Genomic DNA, 26,622 nt, shown 5'->3' with positions numbered 1-26,622 from the left:
ACAGAGAGAGGGAAGGGGGGAGGTAAGGATGCTGAGTCTAAGTAATTTCTTGCAGCCATCCTGGTGTCTCTTACTGGGTGGAACTCCACCCAGTGCTGAAAAGCCTAGAGGTGAGAGAGGCTTACCTCTCTCAGATGACTACCTCCAGGTGAGCTACAAGGGTTCTGCTTCAGAGAAATGTAGATGTCATAGCCTTAGGAAAGCTTTGCATAGAGAGAATGGGATGATTCTGCATTGCTTACTTCCCTGAATGGATTAAATCACCAACCTCTGAGTAGCCTCTAAGCATACCCTATTAGGAAGGTAAAGGCCTATCTTCCCTAGATGGAGAAGTTCTGCTTGTACCTGGGTATGTACATTTAAGCTCTGGATCTTGTCTTCATGATGGGGAAAGGTGATACCCATCCTCCTTGCAGGTGATGGGAGTGCCTGGATCCCTAGAGACAGGGCAGGCACTTGGCTAATAGGTTACTGAACCTGTCAGTCCAGTGCCTGGGACTGGGAGTGTCCCATGACTCTGCCCCTTGGCCTGAGCCTATTTAGGTAGCAAGGCACAGACACCATTATACCATGCCACCCGTCTCTGTGTTCACATCCTGTGTCCTGGCTCTGGCTCTTTTCTGGTCACCATGGCATCCCAATTCTGCTCTCCATCAGAGCTGTGTTGTATTGCTTTTGTTCTTTCTTTCCTCTCTGGCCTGTTTCCTAACTGTGTTAAATGTACGTACAGGCTACAGGCCTTTGTTACAATTGGGTGCCTACAAACTGCTAGTACTATAATAAAGACTCCAAGATTTGATCTTTCAAAATGTGGCTTCTCTGAACTCTCACCTTACAACAACACACACTCATGCTCAAATCTTCTCTTTCATTTCCTCTTTCACTCTTTCCTACCTCCAACACAGTCTATTCACAGCAGCAGGATGAATTCTTATATAAATTCAAATTTGAATATTGTATCTGTTAAAGATTATTCAGAATAAAAATCCAGTCTGTCTATTATGACAGGTAAGGTCCCTCATGATATAGCTAGTAAATCCCCACCTCAGAAGGCTTCTCAAATTCCACTGAACAATACTGAAAAGCACTAATTTCTACATTAAGTTTTACCCTTGTGCCACACCATTTTTCCATCCCAGGGTTTCTGCTATGCAAGATATATGCCTAGCTCAGCACACTACCCAAGCTTTTCTTACTACTTCCCAGTCCCTTTCATCTCTTAAACTCCAGTACTTCAAAAAAGAAAAAAAAAAGGCTTTCTGTGAGTAATATACATCAAAGGGCTTTCGATTCTCTACTCTCAGTTGTTCTTTCTTCCTTTATTGAATTGTAAGATCTCTTGTTTTAGTTATTTACTTGCTTTCAAGGGGCTCTCCTTCCTTCCCACCTTCCCACATCTGTCTGTCTGCTCCATCTCCATCTTTATCTCTCTCTGTCTGTCTCCAACTTCTGTTTCTTTCTCTCTCATACATACTCTCATTGCCTCTTCACTAGGCTTCTAGCTTACTGTGTAAGGGAATGTAGAGTATTTCTTACAAGAACAGATTAACAAACACTGTTGGATATTCTAGTGACTTGTTATTCTACCACATACCTCAGAACTTAATTAGGTAAGAGCTTATGGCATTATTTATTCCTTAATGTATGTTGAATGTTTCTCTCCATGGAAAATCATAAATATGAGAACAAGAAGTCCTATACCTAATCTGTACTTCCAAAGGATAAGACATAAAGACACTCTAAATATTTTATCTCCTATCTTGCAAAGTGAGCGGTACAGATTCATACATTTCATTTTATTTCATGCATTCATTTCCCTATTTTCTTGTTATTATTCAAATCCATTTACCATGCACTCTGATCTTCTAAGTTCTACATTAAGGTCCACAACATGATACTTTTGTCACTCATCTCAAAAATTCATAGCCTGCTAAGGAGTGTGGTCCTTGGTTAAGAAAAGAGAGTGGACATAGATATGGACTTAAACCAATGTACAAGGAAAGTATTTGTTTTGTTTGTTTTATAAGGCTGGTGATAGAACCCAGCACTCCGGGACCTGCTAGGCAAGGGCTCTTCCTCTTTCCTATATCCCCACACCAAGAAAATGAGTTTTCAATCACTAAACCCCTATCATCCAAAAAAAGAGAGCCACACACAGTCATTTCAATTTCAAATTCAAGTTCTCAGGCACACGAGACACATTTCTAGTGCTCCATAGCCACATGGGATAAGTGGCAACAATGCTGAACAGACAGACATACACCACTGCCATTGTTACAGAAAGCTTTATTGGCTTTCAGTTCAAGTAAATTTAGTTTCTAGTTAGTCCTGCAGAGGTACTGGTAAGTGACTTGGTTGCTCTAAACTTCACCTGGATGTTTCTATTCTTTCATCCTTCATGAATCTCCTCCTCCTCCACCCCCCCTCCTTTTTTGGCCACTCCTGGGGCTTGCACTCAGGGCCTTGGCACTGTCTCTGAGCTTCTTTTGCTCAAGGCTAGCACTCTACCACTTAAGCCACAGTGCAACTTCTGGCTTTTTCTGTTTATGTGGTACTGAGGAATCAAACCCAGGACTTCATGCACATCAGGCAAGCAACTCTACCACTAAGCCACATTCCCAGCCAAAGGCCTTTCTTCTGCGTATGTGGATATGCAAGAGAAAACCATGATGAATGTCATTTCTTAAACCCCTTATACAACTCAACTAGTAAACCTCTGAAACACAGATACTAGCCCCCCAAATTTAGTCTATGTACCTAGTCTAACAAATTATGTTGATTCTGTCTATGTAAAATAGCAAAGCTTTAGTGCATGTAGTTCAATCATTTTTCTTATTGAAATAAGAAAATCAACTGTTATTGCAATGAACATACAAGTTTTGAGAAAATTATAATTGAAAGGAAGGGAAGGTTCTTACATTTCACTTTTATAACCATGGAATACTATAAAACTAATAGCATTTTTCTTAAATTACCATAGCTAACATTCCATATTGTCTTTTAAACAAGTAAACTGATCTTTACAAATAATTAGGTTTCGGTTACATTTTCTCTATGATGTCTGAATGTTCATAACACAGGTCCAAAAATATTCAGATATAAAAGTCATTTTACTGCTGGACACCAGAGATTCATGCCTATAATCCTAGCTACTCAGGACACTGAGATTTAAGGATTGTGATTTGATACCAGCCCAGGCAGCAAAGTCCTACAGACTCTTATCTCCAACTAACCACCAGAAAACCAGCAGTGGCAGTGTGGCTCAAAGAGGTAGAGCATGAGCCTTGAGGGACTGCCACCTGAGTTCAAACCACACAACCCACCAATATGACGAAGTCATATTTGTCCCTTTTTAAATGCTACAGAGTCACAGGTGCAAAGTGTGTTGTGCTGTTGTGGTGAATAGTATCATTTCTCCCTCTGTACAAACTTAACAGACTATTTTAAAAACAAAGCTTTTGAATTTTACGTTATATTGTGACTGATTTTACACATTACTAGAACATTAAATCACAGTCATCCAAATAGCACTTTGTATTTTATTTTAAATAGACTGAGATAGAAATACACAGATATGTACATATGATGTTTATAATAGACTGGGGAGCACTTTACAATTCTAGGTCTTTCCTGGTCAAGTGTAAATTGAGCTGAACTACTCTTGTTTACCAACCATGGAAAATATACATTTGTCTGCTAAAAGCTACTGCTAAATTTTCAATACACACTACTTTGACTGTTAACCTTGCATCTAAGTCAAAGCTTTTAAGATGCAAGTTATGTTAACCTAGAAATCAAATATTTACAACAGATTTTACTGTTTACTAGTGAATCAAAGCTATCACATGAATGAAAAAGGGGACTTTTGGTCTACAGTTCTCAAACAAATTTCAGCAGATTTGGAAGAACAGCAAAAACACTAGAAAACAATGGCTTGTCTTTTAAAACCATAAACACACTGTTTATTTGAAAACTAATATCCAATCTTACCCAGGGCATTTTTCATTAATTGATTCATCTAAGCACTTTTACGAAGGACGGCAAAATGGTCTAAATGAGAGAACATTACTGTAATAAGCAGGACTAATTGTTATACAAATTACAAAGCCTCAATGATAATTAAGATATAAATTATGCAAGGCCTAGCCTTAGATATATGGCAGTGCCTAAATAAAGAGGCAAAGATGAATATTAGCATGGGACATTAAAGTTTTTTACTTAATGGAAAGTAATCTTGAAAAATACTTTCAAAGTGTAAAAAATAAGAATATCTTAGAAAAACTATTCCCCAAAAAATGCATTTCTTATATTTTTAACCTACTTAAGAGGATGCTTTTGTGACATGGACCCTGCACCATATTACCAATTCTCTCATCCTGGCCAGCAGCATCCACACTGAGGCTGCCAAGGTTCACATCTATAACACTTCCTCTCCATGCACATCTCATCTCTCCTTTCTGCTCCTTCAAATCTAGTATAAAAACCTCACACTTTTCCCTATGCTGCCTAGACAGCACTGCATACTGAAGGCAATCTCCCCTACATTATTCTTCTCTTCCAAGATTCTTGTGATATGAATGCCCAATCTTAATTTGTTTCATTTTCTTCAATGTTATTCAAATTTCCAGTCTGTTTTCTTTATGCAACCTTACAGTTTTCAATATAATATTAAGAGTATAATGATTAAGCATTCTATAAGTCAAAGAAGTAATTACACAAACTGTCTACTGGAGCTGCTTGCAACTACAGAAATGACCATATGTGCTATCCAATATAGCGGCCACTAGCCACATGTAGCTCTTGAGTAATTTAAAATAATGGTGTGTTTCTATTTTATTTAGCTAATATACTTTAGCTAATATACACAATATTTAGCTAATATTTAGCTAATATACACAATTGGCTGGTAATTAATGAAAGCAAAAACAGAAGAAAGAAATCTGAGTTGTGCATTACTTTCCTTTCAGGTATGATTAAAGAGAAGGAAAGGAAAAATGAACTATTAGGTTCATTTGAGAAACCAACACATTAACATAGCTTTAAGTCTATATATATTCGTCCCACATATATGTTCATTCATATATATTTTAATACTATATAAGGCTACTTTTAACTTTGTACAAATCATCCCTTAATTAAAAAACTTGAGATGTCAGCGGAATAAAAATAATTCGAGCATGTTGACAGAAATGAATACAGTCACTGCAGTGATTGCCAGGAGCTCTCAACTACAAGGTCAAGCTCTCCCACCTGCTTTGTGCTCTCAATTCAAGCAATGCAGCAAGATGAGATTATAAAACTGACATTGGAGTAATGATATTCAGAGGCTGTTTACTCATTTTGGTATAAACACTCTCTCATGAAACAAATCACCATGGTTATTAACGCAACCAAATCTAATTCCAGAGTATGTTTAGAATCCTCCTAACCAAAAATCAGTGAGCAAATACTTCTTACAGAACTTACAATGCAAAGTTTTAACTTCAATTAAAACAAAATAATGCCTAAAATCATGAAACACAAAAAGTTCCTATCACAAGATTTTCTGAGCTATATATCTTGCCCACGACAGGTGCATCAAAATTGAGAAAATGAAGATATAGTCCGTAACTAATTTGGTATATGCTCAAATGGGTATAAAGTATAAATGCTTGAAATCAATCATAATGATGTTTGTGTCTACCTTTTTGTTTTTACCCAAATGTAGTCAATCACTCAATCCTAATTATTGGCTATGTCAGGCATCACAAAAAGTTCTATTTGCTAATTTGAGAAAGCTAGTCTTTACCCTTGTGTTTAAAACTAGATGAAAACTGTCACCAAGAATACTGTACAATTGGTAACTCTCATTAAACAGAAGAACTTTGCAGCCTTCATATCAAATTCTTTTAAAACAAAGCAAATTATCTGATGGTTAACAAGTTTTCACATAATTCACTATCTGGGTAGTACAGATTTACATTACTCATAATTACTAGGCATAATTACTAGGGTTTCAGAAGTTGCTGAATGGCTCTAAAAATATTACATACCAGAGTAGGAAAAGAAAGAGCAAATTTGACAGAAAGGGAGTCTACTTTTATCTTCATTCTTATTTTAAATAAATTCTAATCTTAATTCAGTATTGAAGAAGCACAATTAATCATTTGTTTCTTTGGTTCTATTCACAGTGTGAAAAAATTTTAACTATTATAACTCCATGAAAGCACAAGTCTAATGATACCTGAAAAGCTTTCCAAAAGTGATTTTTTTCTAAGAATAATAAGAAAACATGAAAACTGGACTTTGAATAATCAGACAATGGTCACAGGCCAAATTTTCTAGCCCCAGCTAAGGCTATTCTCTTAAATGAACAAAAAAAGGTCTCAAGTATACTGTTAAGTTTTCTTTCTATATCCCTCTACTGAGGTAGGAGAGCTTCAGAAAGTTTCTGTAATAATAAATTCACTGTTATTCATACTTAAAAGGACTATGTCACAGAAAACAGGATAGAATCCTAATATATGTTCCAAGAGTGTCCATTCCTGAAGAAATAAATCCACAAAATTATTTTTACTTAAATAATATGTTTTACACAATGGCATGTTTCATAAGTCCCTATTACTTTAGGTAAAAATCACAATTTAAGAATCCTCCCAATTGTAGTATGCATGAATCCATACAGAAAATATTCCAACTTTGTATTCTTTCATGATCAAAGTCATCTATTCACAGAGAAGTAGAAAGTGAATTTAAGCTTCAGAAAAGGGTAACAGGTTAACTGTAATTATATTGAAAAACTATTAATATGTCTAATGATCAATGGCTGATATAAACAGAAATAACTGACTTGTCTTCCCAGCTATAGTGGACTCCAACACTCTTCCTCTACTTAAGATCTATAAAATTGGTGATCTGGACAGCTTGATTTATTCAACCTCCATACTTACGGTAATATTTTTGTTTTCTAAGTAGGTGCTCAGTAAGTAGCTGTTTAAAAAAATATATATCTTTTACAAGAAGAGATTGAGCTATAAACAAAAGCTCTCCATTTCTTAATTTACCTACTAAGCACTCTAATTCAGTGTTCCTAGCAAAAACCAGGGATAGACAAAAAAAGTCTAAAATTAAAACATCACTGTTTAAAACAATAAACCTTCATGAGTATTACCTATATGCTCAACACTGGTAAAGAAATAAAATATCACATACAATGGCCCTAAGCTCTTGTCTATTATTAGTGTATACTCTGAAGTGGAAACTGGGAGTGGAAAATTGATGTAAATAAAGACAAAACTGAACTACACTAAGGATGTTTGCTCACTCTTCATACTCGGTTGAACTTCATTATTCTCATGTCTCAAAAGATAAAGTTTTTTGTTTTAAATACTTCTATAGTCAAGGATGTTTTCATATCATATCCAAACTTCCAAAATGTCAAAAGGGTACTTACTGAAGAAAATATAAAAGAAATTATTTTCTAAATCACTGACCTTCAATTATAGTACACTATTTTAGCTTCCTAATGTATATTATATTAAGTATATAAATACACACATATTCTATTGCAAAAATGTTCATTCATTACATAATAAAATGTCAAAAATGACCTACCTCAGACTCTTAAGGATCAGAAATTTTCTGCTTCCAACCACACAGTTATTTCATGACAACTACCCACTGCCCCAACTATAATTCCAGGTAGTCATGAAGGCACAGAACAAGATCAAGATTTAAAGCCAGTACGGCCAAAAAGTTTACAGACCCCATATAAATGTATGTGATCATGCCCCCATCATCTCCTGGTATCATGGCATGCACCTAATATACTAGCTATGCAAGAAGACTAGGTATGAGGACTGGAAACCAGGTGGCCAGTGAAAAAATGCAAAAACCTATCCAAAATATATCTGAACCAAAAAGGCCCGAAAGTGTGCCTCACCTGCCTAGGAAGCATAAGGTCCTATATTCAAACCTCAGTACTATTAAAAAACAAAAAAAAGTGGAGGGGAGGGGAAGAGAGAGAGGTTAGGGAAGAGAAAGGAAGACAGAAAAGAAGGGAAGGGAAAGGGAGAGAGGAAAGAGAGGGGAAAGAAAAGAAGGAAAAAAGGGAAGAGGGGAGATGAGAGGGGAAAGAAGAGAAAGGAAAACTCTGAGAGGGTTCAGAGAATCCTCGGAACCCACCCACCATTGTCTTACACCTGTAATCTTAGCTACTCAGGAGTCAGAGATAGGAAGGACTATAATTCTATATTAGGCTGGGCAAGAAAACTTGTGAGGCCCTCACTTCAACCAATAGGCTGGACATGATGTTGCATACCTGTCGTCCCAGATACATTGTCATTATAAATAGGAGGATCACTGTCCAGGCAAAAACTGAGACCTTACATTGTAAACAAAAAGAACTAGAGGTGCGGCTCAGGCAGTACAATACCTACTTAGCCACTACAAAACCCTAAATTAAAAACCAAGAACCACCAAAAAGAAAACTCTGACTTAGCAGCCAACCTACTTTAGTGTTAGCATATAGCCTCTATAGAGATTGAAATTTCTCATTTCAGAGGGTTCTTTTTTTGTTGTTGCTTTTGATCATTTTAAATGGGCCTAGTTATCAAAATTACACTGGCCTTCAAATTTTGTAATGAAATAAGTTCCAAAAACACAAAGCATTAGTCTCCTTCAAAAGAAAACTAAACATTGATTTGTAGAAATATTATTCATTTAATAAAACAACCAATTTACATTTCAGGTAATTCTCTAGTATGTCTAAAATTCTAATTATGTCTAATTGGACATTTGACATTTTTATTCGTTATATAAAGCAACAACAGATTGCAACAAAGACTTCACTTGCAACAAAAAAAAGTTAAGGATCAGCAAACATACATACATATATAAATATATATGTATATATATATACATATATATATATTATATATATATATATATAAAACATAACATATAATACCAAAATTCAGAGTGAAATTCAGTCATGTTAAATTGATAGTTTCTGGTCAAGACTGCTTTTCTAAAAGCATCTTAAAAGTATTTTCTAAAATTCTATGAAAAGGTTTAAATCATGAGCTGTAAACAATTTAGTAATAAATAATTTTAAAAATAATAAATGTTACCCTGAAACTCTTCTTACACCGAAGTATTATGTGTCCAACAACTCCTCTGAAAACTTATTCATATACACTAGCATGTCAAGATAAAATTGCTCATCAAAATGACAGATGGTTAATTTGGTAACATGCCCTAATGGTGTCCGACAGATGAATTACCTCACAGGATTACTGGTCAAAGACACTCGGAGGGACTCCAGGTATGTGACAAGCCTCTCATCAGCAGACCCCATTTTCAGTTCATAGATGAATTCTTGAGGGGAGATCTGTCGACTATTTCTAAGACTTCCCTATAGAGTAAATCAGAGAAAAGTTGTTTTTTTAAATTCATGATACATGAATATGATTCATAAAATACTTACTCTTTTTTTTTTTAACAGTCCTAGGGCCTCAACTCAGGGCCTGGGTGCTGTCTCTGGGCCAGTTTTGCTCAAAGCTAGCACTCTACCACTTGAGCCACATCTCCGCTTCCAAAAAGCAATAGGAGGTTACTCAAAACATTAAACACAGAACTACCCTACAAACTAGCAATTCCGAGTATGAGCATTTAAACAAAAGATTACAAACCAAGTCACAGCAAGACCACCAGCCCAATATTCAATATTCACCTTAGCCTACATATAGATTAGCTCCAATGCCCCTCAATGGACAAACAGAACAAGAAAAATGGTGTATTCCATAAACAATGAAATTTTATTCACCCATTAGAAGGAATGATATTGTATCATTTATAAAAAATGGAAGGACATGAAAACACTAATTTTAAGTGAAGTAAGTCAAGCCCAGAGAAACAGACGATGTCTGCTTTTTCTCACACATGGAACCTAGAACTCATCTATAAATATATAAATATGCATTGTATGGTGGCTTCCAAGTGTACAAAAGTGCACTAACTAAAACATAGTAAATTCACGGGAAAACTCAAATGATGCAATTCCTTAGAAAGGCTAACTTACAGTCCAAAAAAATAAATAAACATCAGTAATGAGGTACTGAAAGTAGAAGGTAGGATAGAGGGAAAGGGGGGAGTAGATGAATGAAGTGAGGAATAAAGGAAAAATAATTATAAAAGTCAATGCATATCCTACAAAATTAAGAATACTGGGAGAAGGGGCAGCATAGAGCAGCATGGAAGAGAATGATGGAAGAGGTAACATTGATCAAGATCATTGTATTCAGACAGATACTACTTTATGAAAAGACAACTCCTTTGTACAACCACTTAAAGATAAAAATAAAATTATTTTTAAAAAGCCAGTCAGACATGAAGCAAAAATAAAATAAGAGATTTAAAACCATTTAAAAAGATATATTCAACTAATACTAACAGTACTTATAAATACCTTTTTGTTGCTTCAATTTTCCAAATAGTTTGCTCCATACAGAAAATTTGAAAACATAAAGGAAAGAAAAGTGCCTCAAAATGGCTATTGCTGGTGTGTGATTTTTATATGTTTTTTGTACTTCAAACATACATTTTAGCTAATGGGTTCATCATGTCATTTTCATACAAACATATAATGTACTGCAATCATATTCACACCATCACCCTCTTCTTCCCCCTCTCAGTTTGAGATTTGATGGCTGACACAGATAGCCACCATGCCAAATGCAACCTGAGCAATCCCCAGTGGCCCAAACCCCTGGGAACACTTGATCCCAGATTTGAAGCTATAAAACTAAGAGCCAAAGAAATCATTCATCTTTATGAAAAAAAAAATTTCTGAGTGTGAATTTGATCTCAGTAACTGAGAGGCAATGTCAGGAGGATTTTGAATGGGAAGCCAGTAAGAGACACAGAGTAAGAGAAATAAGTAAGTAAATTTACAAAAAAACATACCTATTGCTCTAAAGGTTTCCTTCATCACCAAAAAATGTTTCACCAATATAGTCTAATATCCATAATGAAGTCTCAAACAGTGTGATGCATCATTGCCTGAAAATATTCACGGAGCATTTCTTTGCTAATTATTCTCTTTCATTTGAGTATGTGAATTGTTTTCTTGCTATCATAAAAATTTTAACTTCCTGTATATGGTTTCAGGCCTACGTTTGCATCCAAAAACATCAGTGGAAAGTTCATCCAGATGGTATTTTACAGTCCAGCCAAAATGTACTACTGAAATAATTATGACCTGGTAGGATCCTACTCTGGTAGGATCAAAATAAACCACAACTAAATAGAGTATTTCCTTCCACAAGGTATAGAGACATCTCATGTAGGAAATACTTGACGTATTAGAATCATAAACCACGAGTGCATTTAAGACAAAAATGAAAAAGGTGTTTAAAAAAATGGGAGGGGGTAGCAAAGTGACTCATATCTTTTATCCCAGCTACTCAGTAGGCAGAGATTGGGAGACTCACAGTTTAAAATAAGTGCAGATAATAAGTTAGGAAAACCTCACCACATAAGCTCCAGTAGGAAAACTGTGATTCAAGGCTAGCCAAGGCAAAAGTGAGAGACCTTATCTGAAAAATAATCTAAAAGCTAAAAATGTGAAAGACTGGGCTCAAGTGGTAGAGAACTTTCTAGCTAGAATAAAATTCTGAGTTCAAAGCCCAGTATCAACAAAATTGTTTAAGACACTTGTCCTACTGCTATTCCTATCGCATTAACCAATCACTTATAATGCCTTTCATATGCTACCTAAAAGCTACTTGAATAATATGCTTATTATAATATTTTAATTTGTAAATTACCAATATTACCTTTGACTTTAATTATAAAAGATAAGGATTTATCTTAAAAATACTGCAACTTGTCTGTCATGTTCTAAGCATAATTAAAAGTAAATGTAATTAAACCAAAAGATGCCATTCTATATAGTGAAAATGAGTCTGTTCTAGGAAGTACTCATGGTAAAGCCCCTAAAGAGATGAGCTAACATCCAAAGATCATAATCATGCTTCAGTCTACCTTGATGACATTGAGTGGATATTTTATGTCCTATTCACAGAATCAGTCTACCAGTTGCTGAAAATTACATATTGATAAAACTGAATCCTCCTCTAACGTTAGGAATGAGAGAAGTATATCTGCTTTCACTACTCTTAATTAACTATGTACTAGAAGTCCCATTTAGTGTAGCAGTAGTAGTAGTAACAGTAATGATTATCTAAATAAATTTAGTGATGTGACAAAATATAAGCCCAACATGTGGCATTTTTATTTGTAAAGAGTGCCAAAAATTGGAAAGCAAAATTTGAAATAATTTGAATATTTTTACATAACATTTTCAACAACAAAAGCTAAGAACATCTTTTTTTTTTTTTTGGTCCAGTTGTGGGGCCTGAACTCTGGGCCTGAGTGCTGTCCCTCAGCTCTTCAGCTCAAGGCCAGCACTCTACCACTTGAGCCACAGCGCCACTTCCGGCTTTTTTTTTTCTTTTTGCTTATATGGTGCTGAGGAATCGAACCCAGGGCCTCAGGCACGCAAGGCAAGCGCTCTACCACTGAGCCAACTTCCCAGCCCCTAAGAACATCTTTAATAAAAGAAAAGACATGAAAATAAGGGAACTTAAATATAGATGCAACACCCTCTGTTCATGGATCCTAAATTCAGTTTTATTAAGAAAGACCCTAAGGAGTACATAATCCAAAAAATAATCTGTAGCTTCGATATAACTACCATCAAAATCTCAGCAAGATTATACAGAAATTAAAAACAGATTCACTTTCTCATTGATTTTCATGAGAAAGTGAAATATTGGTTGGATCACAGACATGAGTGAAGCTATTAAAGAGATCAAAACAGGAATGGGCTAGGGAACCAGATCCTCCAGGTATGAAAAAGAGTATTAGCACATGTCAACATTTCCACATGATGCCATTCTCTTAGTAGATAATATCTTTACACAGGATGAGCTCACTATCCTAGCTCATCTGTTTGCAGAATAGTTTGGAATACCATTTCTGTGACAAAAATCAAACTACTACATTTTATTTCCACCTATTGAGTTAAAGTATGAAAAGTTGACCTTTCTTTTTCCAAATGAAGGTTATGAAAGATATCCATAACCTTAAAGAATCTACCACAGAATAGCCTGATATTGATAACAAATAATAATATAAAACCAAATCTAAAATTTCTACACTATGCAAAAAAATGACACATCACAATGCCAACATAGGTAGCAAAATAGACCTACTATTACCATGGTAATTGCTTCAAACAAATTTTCCTAGATTTCTTAAGTCATGATAAGACTCATACACTACTCTCCACCATGAACTTTCACTGAACTCACAAAATGATATAATTACGCTTCCTGGCAGATAGCCTATACCAAATTCATCATGAACTATTACTGAATGTATATATTCTGCCTTCCACTCACATTTACTCTATTCAAAAAACCACATTTTCAACAATGACGCAAAATGTTTAGGCTGTATATATACAAAAATTTAAATATGAGGGACCAGTAAGAAGCTAGTTATTAAAATGATTCTATGATATTTACTACATATTTTTAAGCAGGAAACCTGCAAAAATAAAATTATGTAACAATGCCTAATAAAAACAGGTGTGCATAAACACAAGTGACAAGTATGAATATTTTGAGTAGGCAAATGTATATCTTGTCCCTTAAGGCTTCAGTTTCTCTAATGTGTTATAACTACTGGTACTTGTTCAGGTCTTGAGATTTGTAAAGCGCGCGTGCGTGTGTGCGTGTGTGTGTGCCAACAGTAAAGAAATAGTCTGCATGGAAAATAATGTTTTAAGAAAACAGCAAAGTCAGCAAAGTATAAAACAAGGGTAAGTAGAGTTGATGCCAGGAGGATAATTATAATCAAAATTATGATCTTGTATATTACTATTTAAATGCATTCCAACAAATCCCTTGCATTTGCAAATGACTCAAGCATCTCTAATATCACTGATCAAAAGAAACACTAACCTGTCATTGTAGCATGAATTACTCGTTTGAAGAACATTTGGAAACCAAGCTGATCTCTAATGCAATAAAAACCTGTTATTCACAGATGATTTTATACACTGGGCCAAAAAATGAAAGTAAAAAAGTACTGCCCAAAGGTATATACCCAGACAAATACAGATAAGCAGGAGATTCTCTTCAAGATTTACTTATTTATATTCATAAACCTTGAATGAACACTACTGTGTGCCCAAAAACCTACCTAAAGTTCTGGCAGCAGGTTTTAGCATACATTAAAAACAGCTTATATTAGGAGTTTAGAATTCCCAACTATATTTTACAAAAAAGCATGATAAAAGTACAGATATGTTGTTGTTTAAGCTTCTACTATGGCCTACTATTATTATCCTTATTTGTTTTTAATTTGCCTCTGTGATTATTTTTAAGACTTTTAGGGTTAATTATCCTAAGTTGCAGATGACTGTAAGCTAGTTTTGATGATAAACATTAATATTTTCACAATATTAAGAAAAAGAGGGGCTGGGATGTAGCTCAGTGGCAAAGCGCTTGCCTAGCAAGTGCAACATCCTAGGTTCAATAACCAGTACCAAAAAGAAGAAAGAGAAAAATTGTGAAACCTAAAAATCAAATAGTAATTTTAGCCAATTAGAAATTGAAATAATACAAGAAATTCGAGGCATCATACTCTTCAATAATTATTTACCTACACTTACTGATTATCAACCACCATTCAATTAGAAAAGCTTTCCTCCAATGGCCAGTTTCCTGCAATGAGACCATTGATTACATATATATATTTCTTGATATTTAAGAAGTGTCTCAACTGCTGATGCATTAGTTTGAAGTAGAAAGTCACAAAAGAGATAGATAGATAGATAGATAGATAGATAGATAGATAGATAGATAGATAGATAGATAGATAGATAGATAGAGATTGTTTAGGAAAGAAAAGCAAGAAATTACACATATTTGTTCATTTGTGTAAATAGACATAGAAAGGAAAAAGCAACAGTGAAGATTATATAACTGCAGAGGATAGAGGAAACAGTAGAAAGATAAAGGAAAGAACTTAGAGTGAGAAGAAGAAAGGTACATTCTCTAGATATATCTTTTTATAGAATTCTAACTGTGGGATCCATTATATTTCATATGCACAGATAGGAAAAAAATTATGATCATGGTGACCTTGATAAGGTACATTGTACACACGCATGGAAATGTCAATGAAAACTTCTTATACAACTAATATATACAAAAAAATCCTATTTAAAAAAAGGGATGGGAAGAAAGCCCAAAATGAAATAAATCTAAACAAAAAGAATCTAACCTTTTTATTTTTTAAAAGAATAATGATATTACAGAAACAGGTTAGAATATAAAAATCTGGAAGGTAAGATAAACTGTAGTATTAGGTTCTATTTATGCTTTTTAAATTTTATGTATGCATGTGGGGTATGTATAGAGAGAAAGAAGAGAAGACACAGAGTAGATATACATGCAGAAGGAGAAATGAGGTATAGTTATATGTACTCATATGTCATGTATTTTTTCCTGTATGAATACAGTCAGCCATCTACATCCTCAAGTTATGCATTTGTAAATTCATCAAACAGCCTATAAAAAAATCTGAGAAAACTCTTTATATTGATGAAGTACATACTCTTTTTCTTGTCATTATTTCCCAAACAATAAAATTTAACAACTGCTTATGTTCTCAGATATTACAAATAAAGATGATTTAAAGTAAACCTGTAAATTTGCTAGTGGCTGGTCCTTTTATTCAAAAATCAACAATAAATGTGATTATTTCTAAAAGAAGAAAGAAAAGTTATCAGGGAGATTTACACAAGTTGCAGGCAAACACTACACCATTTTACAGAGGTTTGAACACCCTCTAATTTTGATATCCAAAATCCCTCCACAGATCTGCACAGAAATTAGGGGATAAATATACATATATTTTATATATATACATGTGTATACACACACACACACACACACACATTCTCTCTCTCACTTGGTCTGAAAGGAGCCAGGAGAGAAAGACACACTATTAGAAGAGGCAGCACTAAATCTTCATGTTTAAATAAATACCACTCTCCACTAAAAAAAACCTTAGCTCTGTGGATTTATGATGGATTCTGGGGCTGGAGATAGGCCTGCAGGGATAACTTGGGACATCATGTGCATGATTGCGAAGACATACTTAAAGGATATCAGAAACAAAAGGGACCAAGAAATAAATATATTTGTATTAATAAATTTGTGAGCACAGATATTAGGAGTGACTGCTTAGAGAGTACAGAGCTCTTTGGGGGTTGATAAAAACAACTATCAAATACAAGGTTAAATGCTACTTACTAGTACACTTTAAGTTTTTTATTATATGAGCTTTCCTATAATAAACACATTTACCAAATACAAAAAAAAAAAAAACTAGCCAGGGACCAGTGGCTCATGCCTGTAATCCTAGCTACTCAGGAGGCTGAGCTCTGAGGATAGTGGTTCAAAGCCTGCCCAGGCAGGAAAGACCGTGAGACTCTTATCTCCAATAAACCACAAGAAAACCAGAAGTGGTGCTGTAGCTCAAGTGGTAGAGGGCTCACCTTGAGCTGAAGAACAAACGGACAGCTCCCAGGCCCAGAGTTCAAGCCCCACGACCAACAAAAATAATTTAAAAAAAACACTAATATATAGTGTTAAAGGGACTGGAAAAGAGCCCTTCTGGAGAACAGAGGAGACTGTGGCACTGCAGTTTGAACACTGCAACTCCAGCTGACCCCTTATATGATTTACACACTAACCAAGAAACATGCTGAAAACTCTATTTTTACTATATAAATCTAACCTGAAAATACTAAAATAACACATCTAAATTTACTGACTTTTTATGCTTTATAAGGTTAGGGCAAAATCAAGTCAAAATCCTTCTAAATCTTTAATACACATTGTAAGAAATGCCAATTAAACTATGTTTCACAGAATATCTGTATATTCTGAGGTTGAACAATAGAAATAAATGAAAAATGGTATGAGATCAGACTACTGCTTTCATTAGCATCTTTTTTTTAAATTTTTTTATTGTTAAAGTGATGTACAGAGGGGTTACAGTTACATAAGTAAGGTAATAAGTACATTTCTTGTGAAACTTGTTGCCCCTTCCCTCATTTTTCAGTATGTCTTTAGAAGTGAAAAATGCTTAGTTTCACCTGAGTAACAACTTGCAATTTAAGACTGAAAAACACCTCAGCAAAGTTGTGGTGATGGATGGGAGGTAAGTAAGTAAACATGGATGTTCTATGTCAGCCTCTATTTGATGGTTCAATGAAGGATAAAGATCTGTTTGGCACATCTGAACAAACGGGGGGAGGGGGGGAGGATTTGTTGCTGCTCCTTCTCATTGGTTCATTATCTTCTTTATTGTGTTAATTTTGTTTATGTAAAAAGAAAACTCACAACAAAGCTTCATGGAGCATTTACAAAAGGGGGGTAAATGATGAGAAAACACCAGCTGTTCCAGTCTTTAAAATTAGGCAATTTGTTTTTCAATCCCTCCAGGTAATTGTGCAATTATTTGCCTCCACAATTCTGACTTATACCTTCAAGTGTCACAGTTGAAATCTGCCTTCCTTCTTTTATTCTTTTTGTTAGTTTAGAAAGAAATCCACCTTGCCACTTCATGTTAGCCTATAAATCTAATGTTTATGATGTTAGTAAACAGCTAAAAAAATACAAATCACTGAAAAATCCAACAAACTTTATAGATTACTCTTCACATAAATAACAATGGCAAGTTAATATGATATTTTTTAAAAAGAAATCAATAACAAACCTTTGAATCACATACTATATAAAACAGAGGGAGGCCAGAATCCAGTAGTTCATGCCTATAATTCTAGCTACTCAGAAATAACTTGTATTATACAATAAGTATTTTGATTTGTTTCAATACCCTATTATATGGGCTGGAGGCATGACTCAAGGAGTAAAGCTCCTATCAAGCCAGTATAAAGCTCTGAGTTCAAACTTGAATACCACCCAAAACTATGTTAGTATGTGTGTGTGCATATGTATGTGTGTATACTAATTGCTAACCAATTAAATAATCCTGAGTAGGTAAATGTTAGGTTTATCTTTATATGAATCACAGGAAATAAGAACATGAAAGTCATTTTTTTATTTCAAAACTCTTATCTTGATCCAACCTGTGTTAAGAGTGTTTGGTAAAATCACATATTGATACTCATTTATACACTCCATGACATTTACTGAGCACCTGCTTTATTCATGCAGTGTGAAATGAAGAAAAGTAGCAGGATTCCTGGTAAGTTCTCAAAATGTACTGGAGGAATTTGTTCCAGATTAGTTTCAATTTAATTATTACTTAAACCACCGATGATGTTTACTGTTCTAAATATCTCTTTTAATACTCACACATCTAGATCGCACACATCAACCACGTGGAGAAATAGTGATGCCTATCCTGGATGAAATGGATAAAATGTCAGATTATCAGGTTCCATGTTACTATAGAGGAATTGGAATGAAAGCATTAGTACAAAAAAAAAGACTAATTATTATCCTTTTAATTATCCAGTTAACCTTGTATATCACTTTCTCTTCAACTAAAATGTCAAAGGTCAGGCCCATGCTCAACTTGGCTCATCACAGTAATTTCATGTCACACAGCATTATTTTTTTTTTGGGGGGGAGGGAGTGAGGAAGTCCAGTCATGGGGCCTGAACTCTGGATAAGCACTGTCCCTCAGCTCTTCAGCTCAAGGCTAGGGCTCTACCACTTGAGCCACAGCGCCACTTCCGGCTTTTTTTTTCTGCTTATGTGGTACTAAGGAATCAAACCCAGGGAATCGAACTCAAGCATGCAAGGCAAGCACTCTACCACTGAGCCACCTTCCCAGCCCAGCATTATTTATTGTAAGGGAAAACTTGAGAGAACAAACAACTATGAGGTGAAATCTACCTACTAATCTAAGAGATGCACTGTTGCTAAAAATGACTCATATTAAGATCATGACTTGGAGACCTGACCTATACTATGCATTAGTACATTTTTCTTCTCTAGAGTTGATACTAAAACAATTTTCATAAATTCCTAGAGCAGTTTATAAATTGGCTATCTTCCCAAGCTCTTTTATTAACTGCTAAAATAACTACTAACTCAAGAACAAGGAATAGTCCAGTCACTGCTTTTCACATTAAAAAGAAATGGTAAACCAAAAAGAATACGCAAAGAATTGCACAAATTGTGCAAAAAAGGAAAGACAATGAAAGTAGCTTTCTAATTTGATACGACCAAAGCAAAAGTACTGCACTCTTCAAAATTTGTATTTAATCGGTGCCTCAAATTATGTATTTGTGAATGATGACTGATCCCTATGAATGATCTATAAAAATTTACCCCAGAAATCATGTATTTATTAAAATATCACACTTTACATATTTCTGTTTTCTTCTATTTTTTTAAATTTTTAAATGTTGTTTATTAAAAAATATTGTACAGAGGGGTTACAATTACATGAGCAAGGAAACGAGCATATTTCTTATCAAGCACCATTGCCTCCTCATCTCCACAACCACACTACCCCTCCTACCCTTCCCCCCACCCCGCCTAAATTGCAAAGTTCGTTTTTCAGCATAGCCTCTTGTACATCTCATTGTTAAAATGGGTCAACCTGTATCCCTATTTAAACAATTTGTTTTTTCCCTTCTGCTCCCCAAATTATACATCAAATACATATACATATAACATCAAATACAGTGAAATCAGGGGTTACACCGTGTGTGTGGTGGGGCGTGGGGGGGGGCATACAAAGCAACAAAAAAATCACATGGTACCTTATAAATACGCTAGAAACAATAGCAAGAAAGAAAAAACTCACTTGTGTCCTTATCTTGGGGTTCATTTCACTTAACATCATCTTATCTGACTTTTTCTGCTTGTCCCAGACATATACTAGTTATTCCAAATAAGGGAAACCATGGGACCTATGTTTCTTTGGGCCTGGCTTACTTCACTTAATATAATTTTTTCCTGCATATTTCTTTTAAAACAGGATAAGACAATTGAAACAGGTAATATAAACTTAATAAATATGATGTTATTCTCCTATTTCTACTCAATGCAATAAACCACTTATTAGGTCAAAATCTGAGTTGTTCTTAAGGCAATACAACCCTCCAGAACTAAAGAGAGAAATAGCTTAATTGACCTTCAGACTTGTTTTGTTTGTACTAGCCCTAGGGCTTGAGCTCAGGGACTAGGTGCTGTCCCTCAGCTTTATGGAACCCAGGTATTTTAGACTTTTTTGGTTTTGGTGTGTGTGGGGGGGGGGGGGTCCAGTCGTGGGGCCTGCACTCTGGTTCTGGGCACTGTCCCTCAGCTCTTCAGCTCAAGGCTAGTGCTCTACCACTTGAGCCACAGCGCCACTTCTGGCTTTTTTTTTCTTTTTGCTTATCTGGTGCTGAGGAATCAAACCCAGGGCCTCAGCCTGCAAGGCAAGCGCTCTACCACTGAGCCACCTTCCCAGCCCTTCCCCCCCCCCCCGTATTTTAGACTTTTTTAATAAAACCAAACAATATAATTTTAAGTGCAAGGAAAAAAACTACCTGGTTTTATTGGTATATCAGAATTGCTGATAAAAAAAAACGTATTTGTAATTCTGGAATATTTATTTTCCAAATAATTTCCAGTTACCACACCCCAGATCAGGATTCATAATTACAGTGGTTTTCTTAGTAATTTATCTTGGTAATGTTTAGCAATCTCTTGGGAAAAGAATACGACTTATTGATAGTGTTTTCCATTCTTTAAAATGAAATGTCCCAAGTTAACCAATAGCAAGCAAGCAAAGGGATATCACTGAACAAGAGAGACTAACCACTAAAAATAATAATATGCTAAGTATACTAATTTGTTTTTGACACACATTACAATTATATGTTCAGAAAGAGACTAAAGAAAAATGGTAATGTACTAAACTGCAATCTTATTCTATTTGCCCCAAAATTATCCACACCCCTTCCAGATATAAAAGTCAATAAAACTTGCCTTTTTGCTCAAATTATTTAAGCTTTCTATTACTGGTGATTAAAAGAGGTTTGAAAATTATTGCCATGGACTTTGTGAATTTATCATTATGTTGGGTGCACTGTGGCTTTCAGGCAGTGCTAGTGAACTTGTACTATGTGAATTATATTCCATTCTTACCACTCAATGTCACTCTTCCCAAGTGTTCCCACATGTTTATACAAAAAAAAGTATCACCACACAGTTTATTTTCAGATAAATGGAATCCAATTATTTAATGTACAATAGATCAAGCTTTTGAAATGTATATTTGACATTATAAAAATAATATAAATTATTCCTCAGAACTATTATGATAATACAGTTAAGAGTTTCCATCTGACAAATGTTCTTAACAAGTGTTTAAAAAGTATCTGTTTGTACCCTAAGATAAGCCTTAGGCTAAAAAAGTGATGGATGGACTGCTAATTCTTCATTTTACAGAGTATCTACCATTTGAATTGATTATTCTCCAGCCTTAACTTTGGTGTCAGTCAATTTTGGGTTATTTCCAGATCAAAAGTCTTGTAACTTTTGTGTAACCAAGGAGCACCTGACAGCAAGGATCACTGTCCTCCTTGTTATCTTCCTTTTCAGTGCAGTCTGATTTTCCTCCATCAACGCTGTCTATGCTGAGCTAAGCTCTAGGCTTTCGGTAGACACACCTCACAATTCATCATATCTGGTTTAACCATGCCTTCTCTGGCCTACTACCCTTTTCCAAATGGAGTAACTTCATTTTTATTATTTAAACAGTAAGAGGGCTTAAAATTAAGTTGGCTTTACTTGGTTCTTTTTCCTAAGAAATGGGGGGGAGGGGTGTTCAAATAATAGAAACCAAACATTACCCTGCAACAGTGTTTGCTTATATTTTTCCACCCCCTAAGACAGTTTTCCCATATCTCACCAACATTCCAGTTGTTTTTCTCCTTATTCACAACCCATAAGCTATTAAAAATCATCCTCATCACCACCTACTCTTATCTATGATGTGACCCCTTACTTCAGTAGCCAAGTCAGCTCATTCAACTTTCCTCTTTGTCAAGGACACAAACTTGCTTCTATCTCTATGCTACATCCTTGGCCACATAAACAAACATACTTTCTTCCTCTTAAGGTTTTTAACCCAAATCAACAGCTTATTCCAAGCACCTATTTCCCTTTTTCAGTCCCTTTCTCCTCTGCCATTGCTGTCCCACTAGTCTTGTCAACTAGTCCCATGCTCTCACTCAAACCTCTCTGGGTCAACTGCCTCCTGTAAGCTACCAAATTACTTCCTTCCTTTCTATCACACCAAACTACTGACCAGTGTTGTATACCTTCACTGCCTCTCTCCTCACTACACACTCATTTCATAAGCCTTCATGGATTTCTTTCCAATTATCCCTCTCCCAAATTGGCTCTTATAAATTATCATTAGGGACCTCCTAGTCTACAAGTCTTTTCTTAGTGCCCATTTTCCCATCTATCGAAGCAAGACACTAGCATGTTCTTCCATAAAATCCTCCTATTCCTGCATTACTCCATGTATATATCAATGGATGGAGACATGCCTGCAACAGAAGCTGGTCACTGTCCTTTTGGTCACTCTCCTTTTCTGGGTCTATCCCTTTTTAGCCACTTTTCATTATTATGTTTATTTTTGTAAAGGTATGGTTGAAAGTTACTTTCTAGCAAGTCTTAATTTTATGTATTTCAGGAGTATAGTCCCTGCTGTTCTTTATAGAAAAGTATTCCTGATAAAATTGAACTTTCACATTGATAAACATATAAATATGAATAAAGACTTATATGCATACATAAACATAAAATGTTTCCTGGAAATGGAGAGTTAGAAAGTACAAAAAAACCCTCATATGACAAACATATCTCTATTAAAGAACAGCCTATGCTACTTATTTTAAGTTACTAAAGGTAGGTAACCAACTTCAGTATAAAAGAAACTGGGGCATAATTAGGACACAATTGAAAGGGACGTATCAGAAATGAGGTTGATATGTAAATAACTAAAGAATTCACCCATTGTATTCACTGTACTGTAGATGCTTTAACCTAGGGCATGACTGATGCTGAATATACAGTAGTATTCCATTTACTCTCCACAGCCACTGTCTGAGTATGCTCCACCTCATTTTTCAGGACTCAAAGAAAATAGCAAAAATGATAACAACAGGTAGCAAAAATGATAACTTCTGGCAGAGATATTATAGACTGCTTTCAATTTTTTAATTTATATTTTCTACAATGTATACTACTACTGAACATGAGCCTTAAGGGAAAAAAAATCAAGTTTTCAACTTAATGGCTTCGGAAGCAGAACTGATTGCGTGCCATTTCCTATTCAAGGAAGGAATCAAACAATTTTCAGAAATGTAAAGTAATCTTCAGGTCCTGTGTTCAGTTTTCAAATTAAAAAAAAAAAAAACCTCAGGGGCTGGGAAGGTGGCTCAATGGTAGAGTGCTTGCCTTGCATACATGAGGCCCTGGGTTCCATTCCTTAGCACCACATAATCAGAAAAAGCTATGAGTGGCGCTCTGGCTCAAGTGGTAGAACTCTAGCTTTGAGCTGAAGAGCTGAGGGACAGTGACCAGGTCCAGAGTTCAGGCCCCACAACCGACAAAAATGAAAAAAAAAAAAAAAACCTCAGTTTACTCAAAGCAAAACTTCTAAGGCAGACACAAAAATCTAATGTTAGATGATAGTTTTCATATATATCGTAATGTAAAAATTCTCCTTTGCTAACCCTCAGAGTTTCCTGTATTTCTTCACTGACAGTATGCAGCATTGTCACACTGGCACATGCTTAATAAACATACTTTGGCAATGATCACAAACTGAACACTTAAATTACTCAGAGATTTATCCAGATGTTTCCCAAACTTTAAGTTCTGTAAATAGAAGTGATTATTAAATGAGTGCCAATTTACTACAAGAATGTAAAATGAATTCGTGTGCAATTCCAAGTCACACTTAAAAGCTTCACAAACAGCATATTATTAGCTCTGCTGATTTGTTACTTTTTTTTTCTAATTGAAATGTGGTCCATGTTATCAGGCCATCTGCACTGTAACAAAATGACTTGTAAACAAGGCAACAATGGTGTTCAATGCTAGGAACAACATCAGATTTTGTTTTTGCTAAGAAAATATTACTCTTAAAGGATATTTCCTGCCAATGATGAACACTTAGATAATAGAACATAGGCATGGAAGATGGCCCTTCAATCACCTGCACATACCAGGACTCAAACACCAACTCTCTTCAGGTAAAATTAGTTCACGGCATGTATATTGCTTTTATAATGTTTCTGTAATGGGCAATTATCCAGGTCAGACTTAAATCATCCATTATAACAACTCCATAATCCATCAATTATCCATATACAATAAATTATTTATTTCTCCATCAATGGATATTTGGGTTGTTTTGAGTAAACTGAGTTTTTTTTTTTTTTCCTTTTTGTCGGTTGTGGAGCCTGAACTCTGGACCTGGTCACTGCCCCTCAGCTCTTCAGCTCAAAGCTAGAGTTCTACCACTTGAGCCAGAGCGCCACTCATAGCTTTTTCTGATTATGTGGTGCTAAGGAATGGAACCCAGGGCCTCATGTATGCAAGGCAAGCACTCTACCATTGAGCCACCTTCCCAGCCCCTGAGGTGTTTTTGTTTGTTTGTTTTTTGTTTTTTAATTTGAAAACTGAACACAGGACCTGAAGATTACTTTCCCTGACATCTCATACTGTCCTGTAAGGAACTCCCTTCACATACAGATCTTTGTATTTCCAATCTATTCTTATAAAATTCACTTAAAATACTGAGATTATTATATCAGCAGGAAATACATGTTTTTACTTTGATAAGCAACCACTAAGTTATACTCCAAAATTGTTACACTGATAGGCATTACTGTACTCTTACCAAACATGTTCTGTCAATAATCTTTTTTAGTTTCTCTATTTTCACAGATGAAAAATGTTTTCTGTACCTATTTTAATTTACACATTGAAACCAAACATTCATTTGTAATTTCTCATGGGTGAATTGTCTATTTGTATGAAGGAAATACTTTCCTATCAGGTGGTTCATCTTTTTCTTAATGATTTGTACCTGGTTCTTTACACACTGATAACATTGTAATATTTTCTTCCAGGTCTTGCTTATTTTGATACTGTTTAATCTCCCATATACACACCCTTCACTACTGCACACAAGATTTTACTAGCAAATGCACTTATTTTTATAATTACACCTGGAACACCAGTACCCCCTTCAATAGGACCACCTCAGAATGATCATCGAACTCATACACTTATTAAGCCAAGTAAGGAAACTTAAGGTATCATCTCCAGAGGTCTATTAGAGTAATCTAACATTAAAACTTCAATGACAACTAATTTAAAGTTTCTCCCTTTCCTAGTATGGATCTAAGAATAGGAGATGTAGAGTGAACACAACTACAGATCTTCACTATTTCCCCACCTTGTTCACCAGTTCTACTATCCTGACTCATCAGGTTTTCTCAGGCACTATCAACAATAACTGGAATGGGCAGAAAAAAGATGCAGAAAACTACTATAATCCTATATCACTGTTAGCCCCTGGCACCACTGTCCAATGGATGTGGCTGTCACCACGTGTTAACTATGCTACTTCTATGGGTTACTCAGAATGTTCTTTCCTTGAGAATTAGAAGTCTACTCTACATAACCTCTCCATCTTGGGGGGTCACTGAATTACGTAGGTGATCCCCTAGAAGGAATGTGACAACTCAAAACTACATAAGGACAATATTTGAGTGTGAGTCCAGCCTGATCCTACAATATGTCTATTCCTTTATCTGTGATCTTCCAACAAAGCAGTTCACAAGCTTCTTGTCTAACAGCCTATCATCTGTAAACAGAAACAACTGGAATGTGTCCCCAAACTAGAAGAAAAGCACACGCCACCTTGGAGTTTCAACTCACTTGGCTCCAATCCAACAGGTCGGAAATAATGTTATAATGGTAGCACTTCTATCTCCATAAAAAGTTTTTCCAATAATTTTTCTTAAGTATGTATGAACCTGTGTTACACAACCTTAAAGTAGATGCAAACCTATAGTTGTATTGTTCTGGTGCCTGCTAACCTTAGCCACACTGTACCACTGCCCAGACCTCTACACATTATGATTTTTCTGTTACCTTAGTTTGATTAAGCCTTAATTTAACTGTTATAATACTATTTGGGGGAGATATTTTTCAAAATCAAAATAAGCTTAATATTTTAGCATAGTGCTTCATTTTTGATTAATGTAATTTGTTTCCTTCTTTATGATTTCATATTTTCTGCAATAATGCATCACTTTTTAAAAAATTTAACAAACTACTATATTTTAAATACCTTTATCACATTGCCCATTATTCACATTCTTACTTTGGATTTTGTTATTAATCTTAAGTAAGCACTGTACAAAAGTAATTATTTAAAACTATTCTATTCATTTTACTTTGGTATGCATTAAATGGTATTTGAATGCTTTTGTGATCATAT

At 35.1% G+C, this 26,622-nt stretch overlaps 1 protein-coding gene across 1 annotated transcript in view; it reads right to left on the bottom strand.

The window, feature by feature from the left end:
* The window catches only part of Diaph3 (diaphanous-related formin 3), a 450,644-nt gene that overhangs the window by 342,029 nt on the left and 81,993 nt on the right, over nt 1–26,622 (bottom strand). The window contains exon 5 of the mRNA XM_013010947.1: nt 9,264–9,394. Coding sequence (XP_012866401.1) covers nt 9,264–9,394 — 131 coding nt within the window. The remainder of the gene's footprint in view (nt 1–9,263; nt 9,395–26,622) is intronic.

This window comes from Dipodomys ordii, unplaced genomic scaffold, assembly GCF_000151885.1.
Source record: "Dipodomys ordii isolate 6190 unplaced genomic scaffold, Dord_2.0 Scaffold1, whole genome shotgun sequence".
NCBI classification, from domain to species: Eukaryota; Metazoa; Chordata; class Mammalia; order Rodentia; family Heteromyidae; genus Dipodomys; species Dipodomys ordii.
This window is presented reverse-complemented; position numbering and strand designations above follow the sequence as displayed.